Source organism: Salminus brasiliensis, chromosome 21 (genome assembly GCF_030463535.1).
Source record: "Salminus brasiliensis chromosome 21, fSalBra1.hap2, whole genome shotgun sequence".
NCBI lineage: Eukaryota > Metazoa > Chordata > Actinopteri > Characiformes > Bryconidae > Salminus > Salminus brasiliensis.
Window position 1 is genome coordinate 32,163,925 of NC_132898.1, and position 23,342 is coordinate 32,187,266.

At 41.2% G+C, this 23,342-nt stretch overlaps 1 protein-coding gene across 8 annotated transcripts in view; it reads left to right on the forward strand.

Moving 5' to 3' along the window:
* Nucleotides 1–23,342, forward strand: part of ppfia4 (PTPRF interacting protein alpha 4) — a 149,521-nt gene that overhangs the window by 113,757 nt on the left and 12,422 nt on the right. For 4 of the 8 annotated variants that reach the window (XM_072666539.1, XM_072666538.1, XM_072666540.1 and 1 more), the window contains exons 11-24: nucleotides 1,883–1,945; nucleotides 2,079–2,170; nucleotides 2,475–2,607; nucleotides 3,935–4,161; nucleotides 6,959–7,187; nucleotides 8,819–8,854; nucleotides 9,101–9,255; nucleotides 14,672–14,817; nucleotides 15,601–15,673; nucleotides 17,228–17,309; nucleotides 17,534–17,734; nucleotides 19,186–19,248; nucleotides 21,033–21,059; nucleotides 23,111–23,286. In XM_072666539.1, the coding sequence (XP_072522640.1) occupies nucleotides 1,883–1,945; nucleotides 2,079–2,170; nucleotides 2,475–2,607; nucleotides 3,935–4,161; nucleotides 6,959–7,187; nucleotides 8,819–8,854; nucleotides 9,101–9,255; nucleotides 14,672–14,817; nucleotides 15,601–15,673; nucleotides 17,228–17,309; nucleotides 17,534–17,734; nucleotides 19,186–19,248; nucleotides 21,033–21,059; nucleotides 23,111–23,286 (1,703 nt within the window). The remainder of the gene's footprint in view (nucleotides 1–1,882; nucleotides 1,946–2,078; nucleotides 2,171–2,474; nucleotides 2,608–3,934; nucleotides 4,162–6,958; nucleotides 7,188–8,818; nucleotides 8,855–9,100; nucleotides 9,256–14,671; nucleotides 14,818–15,600; nucleotides 15,674–17,227; nucleotides 17,310–17,533; nucleotides 17,735–19,185; nucleotides 19,249–21,032; nucleotides 21,060–23,110; nucleotides 23,287–23,342) is intronic. The other 4 variants (XM_072666542.1, XM_072666544.1, XM_072666541.1 and 1 more) reach the window with 2 other exon arrangements.

Here is a 23,342-nt window from a genome sequence, read left to right on the forward strand (position 1 = left end):
TCCTACAGTGTGGCAATATACATTGACCATTTTATCAGAAATATCTAGCAGATACATGAGCAGTTCTATTAAAGAACCCCTTTTGGTTCCATGAAGAACCGTGTTTGTAGTGGAGATGTAATATGAGTGTGAAGAGCCTTTAAATGGGTAAAGAGCATTCAGATCAAGTGAGGGTTTATTGGGCCTTCAATCCCTTAAACCCTTTAAACCCTGTATGTAGGCCCACACTTCTTTACTATCATAATTTACATGACTTTAATAGGCCCTAAGATAGAGCCCTGTGGCACTCCACAAAATCTGGTAAACTACATTGCTTTACAGTGGTTTAACTGAAACTTGGGGTTTAAGGGGTCCATCATGGTTATAAATGGGCCTTAATAGAACCAAAAGTGGTTCTTCTATGGCATCGCTCATAGGTTAACTCATCTGGCTGACTGTAGCTCATCTGTTTCTGTGTGGTATATCAGCCCCCTTTACCTAGTCCATCAGTGGAATGGGACCACCAGTGTAGACCAGCATAACACCAGAGTGGCATCAATGGTCAGTTTCTGACCACAGGACCTCTTTTGGATAAATACTTAAAGTATTCTCAACCTGGCATTGACACACATATCAAAAACCCTGGTATCCCCACAACAGGACATGCTGCTGAAATGAGAGTGGTTCCCCACCAGGCCAGCAGTGGTCCTAAGATAGACCTTATCCATAAACAGTGGAGCAAATGACAGAAGGCTCACAAAGGCTGCACCCACAGGAGTGTTCCTCATAAATGATTATAGGTACCATGTAGGTGCACCTACTAAACACTTAGCGTGTATAATATAATGCACATGCCTGCGAATATCAGCACCACCATCTGCTCGCTCAAGCTTTCAAATAATGCAAAACACCCAGCTAACCGTGAAGCTTCGGCGCAGTCACAGTCCTGCACAGCACATCACAGCGCAGGCCTCGTTATCTGCCCTCTTCTCAGGCTAAATGTCACCAGCCCTGAGACTCACACATCCTGCCGTATGAATTAACACCCTCTGCTCGACGCCACTGCTTCTCTCCAAGCAGCAAACAGACCTCTGTTACCCCACAATCATGAAAGGACGTCAGCATCGGCTTGTACTACATAGAGATGTACCAGAATCGTCCAGGCAGGTCCTGTGGAGTCAGGGGTGGGCAGAACCTTGGAGATGTTAGTGTTATGTGCTAGGGCTGTGGCACGATACATGGGTTATGACACAGCTTGTCTAGTCCCTGTTTTGAGAAGTTTTGCCAATAGAATAGGACCATCTGGAGCAGATAATAACCATCATGAGCCTATCGGCACCATGCTGCCTAATAATGCCAGACGTGGGCTAGTAGAGGGGTATAAAGCCCTCCAGCTTTGAGCTGTGGAGCAGTGGAGGAACTCTGTTCTCTGGAATGATGGTGGTGCTCCATCCAATACCTTTGGGGATGAGGTGGGGTGGTGATCAATCATCCAACACCCGCCTGACCTCTCCTCCAAAATCTAGTAGAAAGTCTTCTTCCCTGGACAGTAGAGACCGTTACTCCAACAGAAGCAGGAAAATCTCATTTTCATACCCTTGATTTTCTGGTGTCCCAATACTTTTGTCCCTTTAGTGTATATGTTTTCTTGACTTTTCTTGAGTGAGTGGTAGTGACTGGAAGTTAAGGATGGCCTCTGTCTTTAGCACAGTACTGTATGACCCCATATGACCCGATCTCCTCCCATTGTATGAAGAGGGTAAGAGTGAGAAAGAGAGAGAGAGCGAGAGAGAGTGAGGGAGAAAGTGTGTGTGTTTAGCATCTTAGCTCAAGGTGCAGCTTTGGTGTCTGTTTGATAGCAGGTTTTTAATCCCGTCCCCCTCTCTGCTCTTTTTATCTGCAGAACGCACTCATCCACGACCTGGAGAATTCCCAGAAACAGCTGGAGGAGTTCCACCACACCAAGGTAATGCTACCCCTGGAGATCCCGGGGCGCTCTGGATGCTCTGGATGCTTCTACACACTGTTAAATGAAACTGGTTGCTTTACACGCTGTTCAGTTAGTGCTGATTCAGCCTGTGTGGATGTGTGCTTTGTAGGAGAGACTGATAGGGGAGATCGAGAAGCTTCGGGCAGAGATTGATCATCTGAAGAGAAGGAGTGGCGCTTTTGGAGAGGGGACACATCCTCGGTACTGGTTTCATGTGTGCTGATGTTGCTTTATTGGAGTTTCACTCGAGTCCAGTGCTGGTTATACCGAGCAGATCTCTTGGCTTGGCTGCTTCAGTGCTCCAAAGATCAAATATGAGAAGCCGTGCTTTGCTAAAAGGGTTTAGGAGTAGCAGGGTTCCCCCCTTTCCCTGTTATCTTTGTGTCATATGTCTGTGGATTCCACATACAGGCAGTGTATGCTTCTGAGATCAGTTACCTGTCACTGTGTGTGTGTGTGTGTGTGTGTGTGTGTGTGTGTGTGTGTGTGTGTGTGTGTGTGCCAGGTCTCATGTGGGCAGCACTACAGACCTGCGCTACTCTGTGGTGGAGGGGCAGGGAGACCACTATTCCTCCACAGGGGTCATTCGGCGGACACAAAAAGGACGACTGGCAGCACTCAGGGACGAGCCCACAAAGGTGCTGCTTTCTCATCAGCTCATCAGATATCTGTCCCAGCATCTGTCCCTGCGTCCCCATTGTCTTCAGTGAAGTTCTGTGAAGTTCAAGTTGAATTTATTTAAGTTCAGTTCATTTCATTTCAGTTTTATTCTGTTTAGTTCAGCTCTGTCAAGTTCTGTGAAGTTCAGGTCAATTCAGTTTAATTAATTTAAGTTCAGTTCAGTTATGGTATGTTCAAATATTTATACTTCCAGAAAAACCTTAAAGTCTTCTTTTGGGAAACTCAGTTAATTTCAATTTTTAATTCAGTTCAGTTCAAGTCATTTCAAGTCAGTTCAGTTAGTTCAGTTAGTTCAGTTCAGTTCAATTCAATTCAATTCAATTCAATTCAATTCAATTCAATTTAGTTCAGTTCAATTTAATTCAATTCAAGTCAGTTCAGTTCAATTCAAGTCAGTTCAGTTCAGTTCAATTCTATTTAGTTCAGTTCAAGTCAGTTCAGCTCAGTTCAAGTCAGTTCAGCTTAGTTCAGTTTCATTCAATTCAATTCAATTCAATTCAATTCAATTCATTCAGTCTAAACAGAAACTGTAGCTTGTAACTCCTTCAATCACAAAATGCAAATTTAGACTGTTATTAATTTCAAAACAAATTTTGTGTGTGAATGAAACACTACTATGTATGGTATGTAGTTTTTTGATCATGTAATTAACTTAATTGTCCCACCTAGTCTAGTCCCATCTAGTTCCTAGTTTTCATAAGTAGGATTTGACATCTGAAACTCCTGAAACTCTGAAACAGATGTTGTCCTACAGATGTTGAATTTATTGGATTTTTTAAGTACATTTTTAGTGTATGAGAATAGTAATGAACATTAGATGTGTCTAATTTCTTAAATGTGTCTTTGTCTGCTTGTCTCTTTTTGCCTCGCTGGATTTTGTGCCTGCTGTAAGTTCTGCATTTTGTGACTAAACTTTATGACAAGGCAATTAGAACCGGCACGATACCCCTGTTTCAGTTCCAATACCGATACTGATTTTGAAATCTTGAGTACCAACCGATTCTGATTCAACATCTTATTTATTAATAACAGATCTATAAAACTGACTCTTTTTAACTCAACCTGCTCCAGCATCCCACCACCCCACAGGAGAAACACATAGATACACTAGATATCCGATCCGTTTTCTACTGCATTACTTTCTACTGATGTACCTGGTATTGGATCTGTGCCATCTCCTCTAGCTGTGCAGTGGCTATGTAGACACCTAACGTCTGTAAGCATTCAGGCAGGGTTTGAGGTGGAGCGTGTGTATGAATGAGTCTGTGTGTCCTGCACGTTCAGATCCTCCCGATGGTGGAGCAGGACTGGGACCGGTCCCAGCCGCCCAGCTTGCGTGCCAGCCGCTCGCACCTAATGGGCAGCGACACCGAGCTGTCGGACCTGGACGATGAAGACCGCGAGACCATCTTCAGCTCAGCAGACATGCTGTCTCCCAGCGGCCACTCGGACGCACAGACGCTGGCCCTCATGCTGCAGGAGCAACTGGACGCCATTAATGAAGAGATCAGGTATATATATATAGTAGGAGTAGAAACCTTTATGGTAGATTGATGTGTGGGTTTGATGGCATTCAGCCACAAGAACATTTGATTGCTCAAGATTAGTTCTGGAGCAAAAACATCAATCCAACAAGCACTGGGTGGAGCTCCATCACTCCAGAAATCACAGGTCCACTGCTCCACAGCCTGGTTCTGAATGGCTTTATGCCTCTCTAGCCCATGCTTGGAGTTTGGCATGATGACCTTAGGCTCATGTGTGGCTGTCCAGAGCATCCCAATAATTATATAATTAAATTTAATTCAGTTCAGATCAGTTCAGTTTAATTTAATTCAGTTCAGTTCAGTTCTGTGAAGTTCAGTTCAGTTAAATTTCATTTAATTTAATTCAGTTCAGATCAGTTCAGTTCAATTCAGTTCAGTTCAGTTCAGTTCAGTTCAGATCAGTTCAATTCAGTTCTGTGAAGTTCAGTTCAGTTAAATTTCATTTAATTTAATTCAGTTCAGATCAGTTCAGATCAGATCAGTTCAATTCAGTTCAGTTCAGTTCAGTTCAGTTCAGATCAGTTTAGTTCAGTTCAGTTCAGTTCAGTTCAGTTTAATTCAGTTCAGTTCAGATTAGTTCAATTCAGTTCAGTTCAGTTCAGTTCAATTCACTTCAGGTCAGTTCAGATCAGTTTAATTTAGTTCAATTCACTTCAGGTTAGTTCAGTTGATTTCAAGGTTCTCAACGCTCTGCATGAAGATAGATCTCCAGATGTATGGTTGGTGACCGCTGGATCAACATAGCGTACCCTAAACCCACACATGTCTTTGTGGATCACAGTAGGGTGCGGCAACAAGGAACTACACTATGTGTTGCAAGAACGTCCATTTAAATCTTAGCAGTGTAAAAATCCTGCTGTCATATCAGTGCATGCATGGCAGACTACCTTCATCCTTCCTCTTCCAAATACTGCGGGAGTCGACTCCACGACCTTTTAAGCTCAATTACAGCACAAAGCCTGCTCACAGGACACCTAGCAGCCTCCATTTAACTCAGGTGTGGGACGTAGAGCCAGGCTTTGATGCCATATCAGTCCAGTAGTCTAAAAGCTGCCTTCTGAGTCTGTCCTATCACAGAGCGGCCTGGCTTCCATTCAGTAGCAAGCTCAGCTGTTCGCATTAGGACATCTATCAAATATGACCCAAATAAACCCAACCCTAAGTGATATTAATAGAAGCGAGCAATCTGGAGAAGATTGGGTTCCACCTGCAGAAGATTGGCATGATTGATGTTGGTATACCTTGAACTGCAGAACTGCTCTCCAGCGCAAATCGTTGAAGCAAGGAGATTTTCAGAGTGTTTTATTGGGAACGGACTGAGGAACCCTTTTCTTAAAGACCTTTAAAGGAATACGGCAACATTTTCAACCTTACCTCTGTTCACCAGAGCTGTGTTGATGTATTGACATATAATATAGTGGAAAACCAGAAGAATCAGTAATAATAAAGATTTTAAAGGTTTAGAGTTTTACATTTTTCAGGTTTAGGGCCAGTTACTGTTATCGTTAAGTGCCATCAAGACGACTCTGACTCATGCCGACCATCTGGATAGTGCTTCCCCGGAAAGTCCTGGACTGGGTTAAGGTCTTTAGGTTTCTTAGAGGCTCATTTATAAAATATTACAAAAGAAAAATAAAGACCCTAACTGAGGACAGGACGTTCCAGAGAAGCACTGTCCACATGGTCAGCAGGAGACAGAGCCATCTTAATGGCACTTAATGATATATTACATTATTTTTATATACGATTTTTTTTTTATTCAATTTTTTTTTTATTTCCATTCAGCTCAGTTCAGTTAATTTTTATTGTGATTATACTAATAGAGGGTTGTCCATCTCCAAGGCAGTTATAGATAAGGATAAAAAACAGTAGTGCAAGGACAATAGACAAAACAAGTAGGCGTGTCCCTGACTGATACAGGGAATTTTAATAGATCTTAAGGTTCCGATCCACTTCTGATCTTTAGGTCTGATGATGCTAGATGCCATTACTAAACATGATCCTCAGCTGCTGCAGACCAACTTCTTATTTTTTTAAAAGCTACCCTACCCCTAGTATACCCTTGACTAGTTCATTTGTGGCCTTATTTCAGTGAAGACCAAAAAGTAGAGCAGAATAAACATCACCAGCGAACACATCCTAAGGGTAGAGGCAAAAACGTGGTTGAAATACGAGCGATAGGCCGAAATCCAGTGATACAAAGACAAAAAAAACAAGAAAAACAAGAGCAAACATCCTACACTGTAAATACAAACTTAGATAAAGTCGCTTAGTAGATCGCCAAAAGGGATCCAGTACTTTGCAAAGTACTGAAGCTAAAGCCCGGGCTTGTATACTATACTAATCAGACATGGCACAAGTGAAAAACATCAATACTCAGGTGACTGAGAGCGTGGATGGAAGTTAGGAGTCATGTGATCGCTCGGACTGCAGAGTCATTCGGTGGTATAATGACAATTTAAACTGATAAGAGCGTGATGTTAGAGGTTAGCAGCTAAAACAGAAGCTAAAGCTGGTTCTAATACTAATACTAATACTCTCCATTCCACCTTAAATAGAGCTGCAGCTACAGTGAGTGCATCTCAACAGATGCCATATTTAAGTTGCAAAGTTCGGGGAAGAGGAAAACTTTAGCTTAGCGTTAGCTCAGAGCCTGTAAATTTGTCATTTTAGAGATGCAAGGTTTTTGCATGACAGGCACGATACACTGGCTGTGCCACAGAATTCTCACCTAAGCTCCTCCTGTCTGTAACTGTCGATCCAGGATGATCCAGGTGGAGCGGGAGTCTGCAGAGCTCCGAGCAGACGAGATCGAGAGCCGGGTGAACAGTGGCAGCATGGATGGGCTCAATGTGACCCTGCGACCTCGCTCCACCATCCCCACCTCCGTCACTGCGCTCTCCCTGGCCAGTTCCTCTCCTCCGGTCAGTGGACGCTCCACGCCCAAGATGGCCTCCCGCTCCGCTGCCCACGAGCTGGGCATCATGACCCTGGTGAGAATTGTAGACACAGCACTAAAGAGATGTGACTAGTATGTGTACGGTCAGAAGTGCTGGTTGAACCTATGTCTCTATGTCACTGGGTCATCTTTATGAAACTATCGCAAAGTATGTCCATATATATATAAATATATATATATATACTGCAGATTAGCAGATCTTATTTTATATTTATGTTATTTTTTATCTGTTAAATGACTGAATATAGTTGTTTGTTTAAACGGCAAAATGATTATTATTTTTTTATTTTGATGTTTTTGCAATTTTACCCAAATTCTCATTATTGACTGTTGCAGAGCTAAAATCACAAAGTATTATATTTATGTATACTGTGTAAATGGACTATACAATATGCGAAAGTTTGGATACATCTATTCAAAGAATGTGTTGATTGTTGTTGATTTTGAAAAGAAGTGAAAATAAGTGATTAAATTCTCTGTCGAACTTTTTTCTGCACTTAATATAAATACACACCTTAATATAACAATGATACAAATATTATTTTATAGTTTTTATTAAATTATAGTTTTTATTAATTGTTATATATATATGTTATTTTAATAATAATATTCATATTATTTGAATAATTACATTTTATAATAACACTCATCATTAGACCAGGAGTTCCCAGACTTTTGCATACAAAACATCTCTCAGCTTGTCCAGGAAAACCTGTGTATGGCTCAAAGTGCAAAATTATACTTTAGGGGGAGCCCAGGAGCACAAAGTACAAATTTTGCATAATGCTGCTTTTTAAAAATTTAATTATTGCTTTTATTAATTGTTATTATATTATATATATTTATTGTTATTTTAATAATAATTTAATATTATTTGAATAATTACATTTTACAATAACACTCTTCGTTGGACCAGGAGTTCCCAGACTTCCCAGTCCAGAAAAACCTGTGTATGGCTCAAAGTGCAAAATTAAACTTTAGGGGGAGCCCAGGAGCAAAAAATTAAAATTTTTGCATAATGCTGCTTTAAGATCCAATGAAAATCACTGATATCATTCAGGATTGTGTTTTTAAAAAATAATTTAGAATAATTGTTTGTATCCAACAAAGAATGTGTTAAATGTGTCGTGTTCCATGAGAATAACCCAGTTCTCACGTTAAGGGTCAATTATTAAGGGACGTAAGCCATTAGTAACACTCCTATAATCACAGACACAGATCACAGATCAGCAGGAGACAAAAATGCAGACTGGTTTGTTGATTTTTGTGTATTTGGACTAACCTTGTTAACAGAGTCTATCATTACCGGCCTTTTCATAACCAAAGCATTTCTGACACCCCTCTGCTTTCCTGTCCCGGGTGGTCTAATAGTGCATACGTCCGAATGATGCATCCGCTGACACCTTTTCAGAAGCTCACCTCACTTTTGAGAGGCAGTGATTTATTTTTCATTCAGTCCTCATTCATATTCTAGCCTCGCCCCAGCCTCCGAAAGCGCAGGTCTCCGCTCCAGCTTTTGACACTCTGCCAGGAGTTATGACGGGACCTCGCGTGTGTTTATGCATCCAATTTATTCCCCTTTATCCGACTCTGTGTGCATTTAATCACCTGTCGACCTGTCTGCCTGCGTCTCTCCTCTGTCTCTTCTCTCCCTAATGCTGCCAGCCTAGCGATTTAAGAAAACACCGCCGGAAAGTTGCTGTAAGTGCTCCTTTCATGTTCTTCTGACTGAAGTATCAGTTTGTGGTGTTGCGTGTTTTTTGGTGTTGTGGGTAGAAGTGATTGTATAGGCTGGAATTTTTGCCCTTTCTGTAATTAGCTGAGCACTAACTGAGCACTAATGTGTAGTTAACACTGGGGTCAGGGCACAGTATCTCATTGAGTGTGTGTGTGTGTGTGTGTGTGTGTGTGTGTGTGTGTGTGTGTGTGTTTTGGTCATCACTGCAGTCTCCGGTGGAGGCCCGAGAGGATAAAGCCACGATAAAGTGTGAGATGTCGCCCCCTTCCTCCCCTCGGAGTCTCAGACTGGATCAGATGAACTTCGCCCAGCTGACCGGAAGCCTGGAGGATGGACGAGGGTACACACACACATACGCACATACGTACGCTCTCTCTGACACACTGTGGGGCGTGTTTTGGTGCAGGCACCAGCTCTGTTTAGCTGTATATCGTGCAAAAAAGTTTGTATCTGCAAAACAGCAACTTTACAGGAGAGGGAAAAAACCCTCTCAGCTTTCAATGGACATCAATGTAAAAAGATTTTATTCAGAGTCATTTTGGAGCATTTCTATTGGTCCATTCATCATCTTATTCTAATACAATATAAAGAACAACCGCCAGATTTATTTTATGCCAAAAAGTTAAAAACGTCAAAAATGGAGATACAACCTTCTTTGCATGGACAAATGTTTTGGGACGCCTGCTTAGTCATTGTTTCTTCTAAAATTAAGGGTGTTAAAAAGAGCTGATCCTGATTTTGTTGGAGGAACTGTCTCTACTGTCCAGGGAAGAAGGCTTTTGGAGCAGCATTGCTGTGAGGATTTGATTGCATTCAGCGACAGGAGCGTTAGTGAGGTCAGGGTGTTTCATAGTTGGTGCTTATGGTGATTATGCTCCAGAGAGTCCTATTCTATTGGCAATACTTCTCTACAAAACTAGACAAGCTGTGTGTGTGCATTGGCACATTAGTGTCAGCAACTTAAAGTTGCTGAATGTATTCATTAAATTCAAGGGGTGTCCACAAACATTTGGACATAGTGTACTTCTATGGATAAAATTGAATGCTTGTGTGGATGCGGCTGTGCTGCTAGCTTCCCAACTCTCAATTTGTGCTCCAAAAATGTAATGGGATGTATCTTCATAATTATTGTGATATCTGGAGTAATTTACAGTCTCAGGCGCCACCCTGCAGTTTGTTTTCCCAAAGCCTGGAGGATGCTGCTGTTGTCCTGCAGTGCGCTGCATGTGAGTGATAGTCAATAACACCAAAGGATTCCAGACTTATCAAGGAATTGACACTTTGTTAGAGACTGTTGGGTTTCTAGGATTCAAGGATTCAAGGAGACTTTATTGTCATTCGCATCACATGTGGTATATGGGGTGGAACGAAACTGAGATCTAAAGGTCCCAGTTACACCCAAACAGCAATTATTGAATAAACAATATAATAATAATGAAAAATATAAAATATAAGAGGGGTAGACATACATAGGAAAAGTGGGAAAGCAAAGGAAGTAGCATAATAAAGTGTCCAGGTGTGGGTAAAGTGTCTCAGTGTCCTTAGAAGTGTCAGTGCAAATACAGCAAAATACAGAATACAAAATAGATACAGCAAAAGAAGAGATTACATATTCAGACAGCACATTAATACATATAGTCATAAGCTGGCACAATGCGAGCCATGTGTAGTCCAGTGTACCTTCAGGTGGAATCATTTTTTCACACTTGCTGATTTCATTTAGATACACCATCCACATGCCAATACCAGAGGTGTTAAGTAACGAAGTACAAATACTTTTGGTTATTATTTTATCAGTCGACTTTTTACTTCTACTTCTTACATTTTCACCCAATTATCTGAACTTTCTCCTCCTTACATTTTAAAAAACAGCCTCGTTAAAAACCCTCTCCAGATAAATCTCTCCATCCGGAAAGTGTGAGTCTGATCCTGATTGGATAAGAAGTATAAACAGACTCCATTCTGACTCCCTATTGGTTTATAAGAGATCCATCACACCTGCACACGTCCCGTCACTCTCCAGCGAGCTCACAGCAGACGTCTGTAGTCTAGTATGAAGACTGTGTCCGTGGCAGAGACTCAAGAGAGCTGCAGTGAAACGTCCCGACTAAGCCCCACATTTACACTCCAATAAAGCTTATTGATCACACGCCTCTGAAGTCTGACTTTCTGCAGCATCACAAAACTTCTAGACAACGACTCCTCATATTTTCCTCCATGAAGCTCATGTTGATGCTCAGTAGAGCACAGAGACGCTCCTTTAATAGAGCTGATATTACTGAAATGCTTCATTTTCAATGGGCAGATCTGCAGCTGAAACAGGAGCCTAGTGCAGCCCAACATTTTTAACATCAACATTTTAATAGATCATTCTCCTCATTATGGCTTTTAGAGAAATGTGCTTTTGGGGAGGGGGGGGGGGGTAGTACACTATAGACCCCTGTGGCGCGGCCTAAGCTTTCGGCCTTTGTTTTCCTTCCATTACTTTTACTTTTCTACTTGAAGTAGTTCTGAAACCAGTACTTTTACACTTTTACTGGAGTAAAAAGCTTCAGTTGATACTTCAGCTTCTATAGAAGTCTTTTAAACCCTAGTATCTCCACTTCTACCCTTCTTCTAATGAATATGAATACTTTTGACACCTTTGGTCAATACAAATAAGTGCATTTATAATTGCTTGACTTATTAAATATTTTATTAAAAAAACATGATGATTTAAACACATCAAACATTGCTTTTAGATCTTAAAGGTGTCATACAATTGTTTTAAGGTGTTCTTTGATGTGTAAATAGTAAGTAATGCTTATATGAGATGTTACAAGCCAATGACTGTAGAGAACATGGACAGTCTCAAAAGTGCCCAGTTTATCTTTAAGGGGAGTGGAAACAAAGTGTTAGCTTTTAGCCTAGCATGGATCTCTGTTTACCCCCCTAGCGTTCTCTTTGTGATGTTCTGAGTGTAAGCTCCCCTTCTGTGGACACTAGCAGAGGCTAGAGGTGATGATTTTTTAATATTTTGCCGTATTTAACTATGCCAGGATAAAAACAGGGCCCCTCTAAGGTCATCCACATGACGTCCCTTTCAAACCTCAAACCATCTATCTGTAATAAAAACAGCAAAGAATGGCCCTGCTTATTCCGCCGCACTCACCCTGACTCATCCAGAGGTAACAGACACTATATGTAGAGTCTGGAGTGTGTGTCTCTTAAGGCTGATGGAGAGCATTAAGCCGTCAGTGACCCTCTCTCATTCAGATTCTAGTGTGCACATCAAATGTATGAGGGGATAACCCCCTGCCCTTACCCTGTGTGTCTTTCTCCACTGCGCTGACTTCATGAGGAGAATCACCCGAGGCACTGCTGAATGCAAATCGCTCTCAAGCATAAAACCTCCCTGTGGCTAATTATGGAAGACTTCCAGCAGATGTAGCACACCACACACACACACACACACACACACACAGTCCACTTGCACACCACTCAGACTGCTCAGACTTAAAACCAGCCCTTCTTAAAATCACTCCCACATCCTCTACTTCCCACACACTTCTGATCTAATGACTAGCAATTATTATTAATGCTCTGACGCAACGGCTGGAACAAGGACATGCTCCCTAGATACAAGACTCCCATCATTTAAAGCAGCCTTATGCAAGAGCTGGTGTTTTTGCTACAGTGTGGTTCATTTTTACACCACGTAAATACAAGTCCCCTATGAAAAAAATGACCACCCTGTTATTTGGCCATAGATTGAAATACACAGATTTCCTTATATGATGGGCTATATATACCTATATATATATATATATATATATATATTTTTTTTTATATTATATTTTTCCCAATATTTTTATTTTTTACAAAATTTTTTTTGTCAAATTTCCCCACTTTTTGTCCCAATCTGGTGCTTCCAATCAGCTCTAGCAATACTCCTGATACTAGGAGGGTAAGGACGTAACACATGTCTCCATCTATAAATGCAAATCCAACCATTATTTCTTTCATTATTCATTTTTTTAATAACCTAATTTGCAGTGGAGTCATTTAAATTGTAGCACTGTAACAAGAGCATTGTAATTATTTTCTTTATTCCGGAGTCTTAGTGCTGATATCCTGTAGCAAAGATTTCCGATATCTCAGAGAACCTGGGGTGATGAGCTGCTCTCCAGTGTTACTGGTGCAAAATTGTGGCAAAGATTGTCTCTGCAAATGAATCAGAAGTAATAAAAATATTTTCCAGATGGTGCGTTTTACCAAGTCACTAGCTTTGACTAGGCTTAGCAGGGCGTTCACTAGTGGGCTGGGTGTATGTAAGTATTGATTCTGAATTGATTCACAAATGTCAAAAATGAATTCTCTAAATCTTTTAACTGATACCATAATGTTGACTGTACGCAAAAGGCGGCACACCGAAGTATGGAAATACGCCAACGGACGGTCTGTGGCGTGCACATAACGTGAAATCCGACCAGCACACTCTGCATTAAACGCTAGTGTATGGAAGCAAACCTTGGCTCTGATTGGCAGCAGCTAGAACTGGGTGTTTTTCGTTGCCACACTGGTACATTTAAGGCATTTAGCAGATGCTCTTCTCCAGTTCACTCAAGAAGAACCTCAGCTAGTTTAAATAAACTAAAACTCAAAGATCCTCTAATCTTAGACTCTACTAAACACAAGTCAGTATGGAGATCATAGTACTCTTCTCTTCGCCTGAGTACTCTCAGAAGAGGAGGGTCTTCAGTCTGGGTTTCAAGACAGCGAGCGTTGGACTCTGCTGTTCGGACACCCAGGGGAAGCTCATTCCACCACTTTGGTGCAGGACAGAGAAAAGTCTGGACACTCGTCTTCCATGGATCTTAAAGGATGGTGGGTCGAGCGGAGCCGTACTTGAAGCTGGGAGGGTACAGATCTGGCTGAGCTGCTGAACTGGGGAAATTCTTACATGGGCCTCTCTGTATCGAGGCATTTTTCCACCACAGCCCCACTGCAGAACCTTCCAGCTGGCTCTACACATCGCATGTGACATGACAATAAAAGTGATTTGTTTTGATTAGATTTAACCCTGTAAACAGCCAAAAAATGTTATTACAACCTTCTATTGCCAGAGAATAGCCTCACCAGTTTGTACACAAATCCCTGCAGTTACTGAGTAACACACCTTACTGTGGGATAAGCCTTTCTGCATTAAGGGGTTAATGGTTTTAGGGTTTTGGAATTGAGATAGTGTTTAACTCTGTTCAACCATGCTTAACTAAATAATTTTCCATTGTATGCATCTTTAATAACCCCCATCCTAAAAGTGAAGTATGGGGGTGGCACCGTCGTGTAGGGGGATTCCTTTCCTCAGTAGGGGTTGGGCATGACCTGGAACATCTGAAGCAAATCTGCCAAGAGCAACTGGCACAAATCAGTGGCAGACGAAGCTGGTAGAGCCTTACCCCACTACACTGTTATTACTGCAAAACGCTCCCTCTCTCTCCCTGTCTGCTAATAGAGTCATCCAATAATCTGCTCTGAAAGCAGCCCGACTCAGTGGGAGGCCGTATAAATATTCATGGCCTTGTCGGGGAAGTGATTCCAGACATTTCATTTAGATGGACGTTCGTTTTGATTCAGGCAATAAATAATTGTGTGAATAACAAATAGCCTGGTGGTGCAGGAGGCTGGAGGTAGATTAATACGTAAAAACTGCCACACAAATCTGTGGATAAACTGTCTGTAGCTAACCCCATCAGTAGCTAATCCCTCTCTCTTCTCTCTGTTCCCTCTCGTCTGTTCAGGGGAAACAAGAAAAAGGGCATCAAGTCCTCTATTGGCCGCCTGTTTGGCAAGAAGGACAAAGGGCAGCCGATGAGCAAGGACGGTCAGATGACCCCACCGGTCATTCCAGGTAGACTCGCCGGTGATTGGACAGCATCCCGTGAAGGTTAGACGGATTATGAAGTTTTTATATTTAGATTATGAGTTTTTACATTCGGCCCGAAATAAAATTCATTTAGGCTCAGCCTACGGAGAACCCCTGCTGTAGATCGTTACAGGTGTACTGTGTGTATATAGTATAGTGTATATAGTGTATTATAGTATTATAGTAGTTCTATAGTAGTTATTTGTCCATAAGAATATTCATGAACACAATCCTTTAGGAATTATGAGACATTATTAATGATGAGTTTTGTGAATCACCCCTACATTTATATTTAGAGCGTCTTCCAAAAGTGATCCAAAGTTTTACTCAGGCTAGGATCCCGCTAAGCTTAGTTACGACTAAATATAGAGGTCAGTCTGGAGACCTACACTCTGCCCAAGTACTCTTGAAAGAGGAGGGTCTTCAGTCTGCGTTTGAAAAGACAGCCGTTCGGACACCAAGGGGACGCTCGTTCCACCACTTCGGTGCAAGGACAGAAAAAATAGTCAGGGTGCTTGGGTTCTGAGCATCTTAAAGGATGGTGGGCCGAGCCGAGCCGAGCCGAGCCGAGCCAAGCCGTACCGGAAGCTGGAAGGGCTCTCGGTACAGGTCAAATATGAAGGGGGTGGTCCTGGCTGTATGGAGTATAGGGTCTATTTCATATGCTTCTCCAGAAGGATCCACTGTAGGGTTCTTTAAAGACCGAAAAGTGGTTCTTCTACAGTTTTGGGTTTGAGTAATGCTTTCCAGCCTTGGTTTTTAGCCGCTGTATTTTGAGGACTGTATGTTGTGGCTGAATTGCAGATTTTGAGATGAGCATTGGAGATACCATGACTCTGGGGAAGCAAGCCGAGAGAGACCGCAGGATGAAGAAGAAGTACGTATTCTTGAGTTTCTCTCTCTCCGCCTCATCACCTGTCACCTGTCACTCAGTCATAGCGCAGCAGACAGACCCGTGTTATCCTGTGAGTGAAATGAGCTTCTTCAGCCATCAGTCACTTTCTCCTCAGCTATTAGCCGCACATTTGTCACTGTCAGCCCCGCCTCCTTTGCATGACTACCCCAAGCACCACCCACTTCATCGGCGGTTCACTTTGTTTCTGTGTCAAATCGATCGTTTCCCAAAGCAAGATGACGAGCCTGGCTGATAAATCAGAGCCCAGCATTAGACTAATAGGGCAGCTAGTGTAACCGTCTGGAGCCGACTTCCTCTCTCTCCTCGGAGACTGCGGTCATTGATGAAGTGATTTCCACTTCTCCTCTCCCTGTTCAGCCCAGGCATCTTAATTAACACTCAGGATACTCTCTCTGTGTGTGTGTGTGTGTGTGGAGAAGGAGAGATATGGTATGGGGAGTGGGGTAAAGAAATGCTTAGTGAAGAGAGGGAGCAGTGTAACAAATCTAGCCTAAAACAGCATTGAATAGCTGTCATGCAAAAACCTTGTATCTCCATTTTTGGCATTTTTGACACTTATTATGTCATAATGTGACTCTGGCAGCTGTTCCGTATATTCCATCTGAATGTATGATGAATGGACCAATAGAAATGCGCCAAAATAATTAATAATATAATAATAAATTAATAAATTATTAACTAATTTAATTAATAATTAAAAAGTAATAAATAATAATAAAATAATTTTACATTGACGTCCATTGAAAGTTAAGAGGGGCTTTTCCTTCTATTATAAAGCTGCTATATCCGAGATATAGTATTTTATAGTATATATTTTATAGTATGTGCTAGCCAGAGCTGGCCAAATCTGTTGATTGGTGTTCATGTTATGATTATGATTATGAAATATCAGTTTTACAGGATTACTGTATACAATATTTCACATTTCTTCCTCTTGTTGTTGTTGTTGTTCTTCTTCTTCTTCTTTTTCTTCATATTATTATCTGACCATTAAATTCATTTATTAAAAATAATAATTAGCTGAAAAAAACATTTTAGAAGGGAGACATCTTAGATAAAATTATATATTATAAGAAATTGTTTTAACTAGAGTAAATATTTTATATATTTTATTATTTTAAAACATGCTTTCATTCTGATTAAATCAAATATTTACTAGATAAAACTATTTATTAATATAATTATATGTAAGATGTCTCCCTTCTAAGGGAATTTCCATTAGAATCAATACTAATGAAAATAGGTTTTTTTAGCTAATTATTTTGTTCATTATGGATTAATCTTCTGATTAATTTTCCATTGATTGATTGACCGTTTTTTAAAACTCTGGAAACAGTTCAGATATTGAATTCTTTTGCATTTTGAATTTCACTTTTTTCCCATTTCAAACTAGTGAAGGGTGGTCTCTGACTTTTGCTCAATGCTGTATGTTCAGGCTGATGTCTTCCTGGTTGATGTCTAGTGCAGAAGTGCTCTCTCCCCTTACCTTCCTTCCCTTTCTCTCGTCTTTCTCAGACATGAGCTTTTGGAGGATGCCAGGAGGAAAGGCCTGCCATTTGCTCAGTGGGACGGCCCCACGGTGGTCTCCTGGCTCGAGGTAGAGTGTCACGGCACACACAAACACACGCCCAGCCTCCTGCAGCCTCGGCGCAGCAACTCAGCCATTATCTCGATGATTGTAATTACAGTAATCACGCTGATGAGGATGACAGTAATTATGATAATGCTTCACTGCGCCTGTGATGATGATGATGATGATGCCGATGATAATTCCGTTGACAAAGATTATCTCTGACATGCCCCCTCTCTGACGTCCTGCAGCTGTGGGTGGGCATGCCGGCGTGGTATGTGGCGGCGTGCCGCGCCAACGTGAAGAGCGGCGCCATCATGTCCGCCCTGTCCGACACGGAGATCCAGAGAGAGATCGGCATCAGCAACCCGCTGCATCGGCTCAAGCTCCGGCTCGCCATCCAGGAGATGGTGTCGCTGACCAGTCCCTCTGCACCCCTCACCTCGCGCACTGTAAGAGCCCCGCCCCCTCAGGCCTGAATCAGCAAACACAGCGGCCAGAGCCGTTCACCCTAATCCCACTGGACACCATAGAGTACTGTAGTAACCGAGGCAGTCGGAAGTCAGTCTGCTTATTTACACTAACGGCTAATTAATGATTCTAGTCCTCGGCCTAAATCAACAAGCCAGCTCTCAGCACTTATCCTCTCCACTTCCTCCACTATAGCATTTTATGACATTGGTTTGGGAAACTATATTTTTTAAAACCCCTAAATATCAAAGTTATCATTATTAATAGTAATTATTAATTAATTAACTTAAACTACCCATAAAGTTGCCAAACAATAAAAAACTGCTGGACCTCTGAGTCTGGATGTGAGCAATACAGCTAACCCTTTTAGCCTCTAGCACTAACCCATGAACCTAGCAGCATTCCAGAGGATGGCATTCGGCTAGCCCAGTGTTTATCAACCCTAGTCCTAGAGCCACCCTGCCCTGCACTCTTTAGTGGCTTCCCTGCCACTGCAACTGCCACTGAAAGAACTTGTTAATTGACTGATTAGTGTAATTAGGTGTGAGGTTGGGAGAAAATAATGCAATAAATGAGCAGGGTGGGGTGTCTCCACAACCAGGGTTAACAAACACTGGTCTAGCCAGCAGGGGATCATCATTATCCAGTAAGATTCCCACTGGCAGGAACAATAATAACCCAATTGCCCAAATGGGAACTAGAAAGTTTGGCCATGGGTTCCATGCTGGCCCCATATATACTCAGAAATAGAACCAGGAGGGGGTAAACATAGCCCTTATCTGGGTTGTACACAAGCTGCCTAGATTGGACCTGGGTGAGATCAGGGTGGGATGGGATTAGGCTGGGATGTAAAGATGGGGCTCATTTGGGAAGCCCAACTGGGTCCCAGTAGCAACACATGTATTAACCCGCGTTCCACCCATATTGCATATTAGCTGGGGTGGTGTCTTGGTGTAAACCAGCCAATCAGAGCAGAGCCTGTCAGTGTATTCTTATGAAAGCCATAAAAGATCAAAACAGCTTATTTTATTGTAGGATCAAATAACAGGGTGGTAAAGTGGACTGGCCATTTTTCCACCCCAAATAAAGTCACCTATGTTTTATATAAACATCAGAAAATCAGATAAGCATCAGATAAACATCTAGAAAACATGGACTGCCAGATTCAGAGATTATGTTGAAAGTGAAAATGTGCAAAAATGGAGATACAAGATTTCTGCATGACAGTATAGAAATTACACACTACTGTAGGGATTCACCTGACCACTGAATCATATATAGGGAATGGATGGAGATGCTGCACTGAACTGTTACGCAATAATAACCGGGTTCACACTCCTTCTCACTGTGGGTGACCATTGATCTATGCATATGTGTTTGTGTGTGTGTGTGTGTGTGTGTGTGTGTGTGTGTGCTCTCCCTCTCTGCGCAGTCCTCCGGAAATGTGTGGGTGACTCACGAGGAGATGGAGAACATGGCAGCCTCCACCAAAGCGGTTAGTCCATCTGGGTGGCACCCCTGCCCCTGCAGAGACGAGCATATGCCACGGTTCCGTGGTCACGCCACCCCCCCCACACACACCCCACGTTTATCACCCCACTCCACCCCCGACCCCCATAACCCCTGCACCTGCACCCTGCATGTCTGTGATTGTGCTGTCAGGCTGGGTTTCCAGGCCGAGGTTAAGCTTTGGCTTCGAGTGAGTCGCTCAGCTGGGAAGTGATTCATTGATTTGACTGCAGTTGAATGTGTGAACGTAATTTCCACATGAAGAAAAAATGACATCGACATATTAATGGCCGGAGGTCAGTAAACTGGAAGATCATCTTAGACTTAATATGGATCTGGAAACTAGCCCTTCTCTGGATGGACATGTAGCTGTGAAGTGCTCTCTGTGTAATTGCTAGTTGCTGGACTTAACGTTTAGTGCTTGTAAAATGACCAGCAAAAAAAAAAAAAATATATATATATATAAAGGGGCGTTTCTCTCAATTATATATATATATGCCCACACTAGGTTCATTAACTAGAGGATGTGCCTTTTAATGACAGATTGGAATCTTTTAAAATTCATTCTTGTGGCCACTTTTCTAAATGATTTGCAGAAAGTTGAGATATTTTGTAGTATTGCTTGCAAACTTAAGAAATATGTGAGTTACTTCAACCCGAAACTTAAGAATTATGTGAGTTATTTCAACCTTAAACTGTGACAAATAACCCAAAGTCATCTCTTTACATCCTGCCCTCGGCTGCTCATCCTTAAATCTTTCTGCTGCTAAAAACTGGAACAAATTATAAGAAACACTAAAACTGGACATTTTAATTTCTGTCAATGCTTTTAAGGTCTTGGGTATATTTTCAGTGATAATTGTACACATTTTTAATTTTAGAATTATGCATATTTTAAAATTATATATATATATTTTAAATATATATTTTTTTACATTTTTTATTATCTATCTATCCTCTTCTCTATTTTTCTTCCCTTTTCTTCCTTTTTCCCCTTTTCCCTACAAGTGTTTTTCAGCACTTGCCAGGCCTCCATTGTAAATAAGAATTTCTTCTCAATGCTCTGCCTGATTAATAAGAAATTAAATGTTAAATAAAAAAGTTAAATTAATATATTTCTGCATGAATTGCTTGAAAGTATGCCAATAGGCTTTGGAATGATGCTGTAATTCACAATTTCTACATTAATATATGTCATTCTTTTCATTTTATTTCACTGCAGCCTCATTTAGCACCGTTTAGTAAAGAAACTAATAATATTTCATAACTAAACATCTGACATCCTGAACTTTCACTTCTGCAGAATCTCAACTTTCCACAAATGTTGCCATCCTCTGGCTAAGGCTCCCCCATTACACAGTGCTCCTGGCACTGGGAGCCTGACGCTCAGCATGTGCTTCAACACGCTTGCAGGAGAATGTTCACTGTCCAGTTCTGCTACATAGCCAACAGACCCCCTCACTGGGTAGCGTCACACACACTGTTTTAAACACTGTAAGAGTTTAAGTTGTGATCTGACCGCTGCGATAAACTGAACATCAGCTTTTATCAGCCTTCTCCAGCGGTGAGCTTTAGGACCTGCCTGTGCTGCTAACTGTCATGCCTGTTCATGTGGCTAATCTGCTAAATCCCTGGCATTGTACAGCTCCTGTCCTGCTTGTGACCGGCGGTATTGTACTCAGCTATCTGCTCTCTGCTTGCAAATGCTCTGGACTGACTCTGTCTCTGTTGGTGCATTAACACGCTGTCACACTGGGATTTGACGGATAGGAGAACGAGGAGGGGAGCTGGGCGCAGGTGAGAGATAGAGAGAGAGCGAGAGAGAGAGAGAGAGAGTGTCTCCTCCTGACTGCCACAACAGATCATTAACTAAGAGAAAGCCTCGCAGTGCAACCCCATGTCCATGGTCATTTACTCAGACTTGCCTCCTGGATCTGCAGGGAATAGCAGAAAGAAATACATTATATATAATACGGATGTACACACACACACACATATATATATATAATATATAGTGTTCATAGTGAACAGAAGGAACGCTAGAGCATAAAGGCTATGAGAGCATATGAACACAGTGGTGTTTCAAATTTTGCAGAAATTTAAGAAGATATTTAAGAAGAAGCAACAGAGCCAATCAAACAACTGCTAAAATTGCACAGGCATAACGAGCGCAATTAGCTGACACCCATTAGCTATAGGTGCCTGAGCAATGGAGCAAGTGGAACATGTGCAAACTTACTTTAGTTAGAGGGAGGAGGAAAAATATATATATCACATTTTATTTAATAAAAAAATTTAATTTGAATTAAAAAGTTTATGCAAATTTACCAACGTCCAATAAAACAGGACTGTCACTTCAGAAGACGATGACTGAATGTGCTTCACTTTCTGCTGAGAAACAGAGCAAATGTAGTTAGAAGCTCATTTCTGGCAGTAGATTTGCTGAGGACCAGGTTCTGGCTGGTACAGGACAAACAGTCTCTGCTCAGAGTTATTATGCAAAATTATGAATTATTATGTCACAAAGTATCTGTCTTTCTCAAGATCTTTGCTGACAATGTCCAAATAATCTTATTTTGACTTTTATGTTGAATGATTATTCTGCAAAAATGTCTATTTCAAGAGATTCTTGAATGTCATAATTGTATTCTCAAACATCAGACAGATTATGTTGAAAATTTGCCTATTTTTAGAGATTTTGATTAATTATGTTGGAATCTTGTCTATTTCTATAGATTTTGACTAAATATGTTGAGAATTTTTCTATGTCTAGAGATTTAGACTCTTGAATATTATAATAGTCTTCTCAAACATCAGGCAGATTTTGTTGAAAGCTTGTCTATTTTTAGAGATTTTGATTAATTATGTGCTAATTTTACCTATTTCTAGAGAATTCACAGATTATTTCGAAAGTTTGCCTAAACATTTGGACTAAATATGTTGAAAGTTGTGTATTTCTAGAGATTTTTAATACGTTGAAAATGTGTCTATTTTTAGAGATTTTTACTGCTTATGTTGAAATTTTACCTGTTTCTAGAAATTCTTATTGATTTCTTTTTTTAAAGTTTGCCTATTTCTGAAGAATTTTAACTGATTACGTTGAAAATGTGTTTATTTCTAGAGATTTTGACTGATTATGTTAGAAAAGCCTGTTTCCAGATGTTTTGGACTGATTATGTTGTTGAAATTTCTAGAGATTTAGATTTTGATCTGATCAATTTGAAATAACGTCTTAGTTTTTTTTAAGATTCTGAAACACTTTTAAAAATAAAGCAGGTACAAAGGATTCTTTGAGCTCTGCCATTGAAGAACCACTTTTGATTCCCTAAAGAACCGTGCTGCTGAGGGTGAGAAGGTTCTTCAAACTCATACATTTCTTTTAATATGGTTCTTTGGGAACTGAAAGGGGCTCTCCAAAAGAGAGAGAGTGGCTGGAGACCACTGTTCTATAATATTGTTGAAAGAACCCTTAGTAGCACCTTTATTATTTTGAATAGTGTATATGATTGAAAATCATATGTAATATTAATTAGGTGTTGAATTTTGTAAGTATGAATTTCAGGATGATAAATTAACATGATTTTGCAACAAACTTATGCAAACAAAATATCATTTTAAATAGAAACTGTACTTTTCCAGCTCCAGGCCTCTCTCTCTCCAGTATGTTTGGTGCACATATTGCTCCCCTTTTACTTGGAAGCAGGGATAGATGCCTTCAACTCCACTCAGAAATGTGGCCTTTGTTGTAGAGGTGCTGAAGGAGTGTACTGAGACAATAAGGATGAGCTGAGGTCCTAAACCAAGACCTCAGAGATAAAACCTAGACTGTAATCCTGTGTTGCCCTCAGACGCTGGCGTACGGAGATATGAACCACGAGTGGATAGGGAACGAATGGCTGCCTAGTCTGGGCCTGCCCCAGTATCGCAGCTACTTCATGGAGTGCCTGGTGGACGCCCGCATGCTGGACCACCTCACCAAGAAGGACCTGCGCACACACCTGAAAATGGTGGACAGCTTTCACAGGCAGGTTTGAGACGAGGCGGCTGGTCTGGTCTGTTATGCTGTTTTCTGATCAGTGA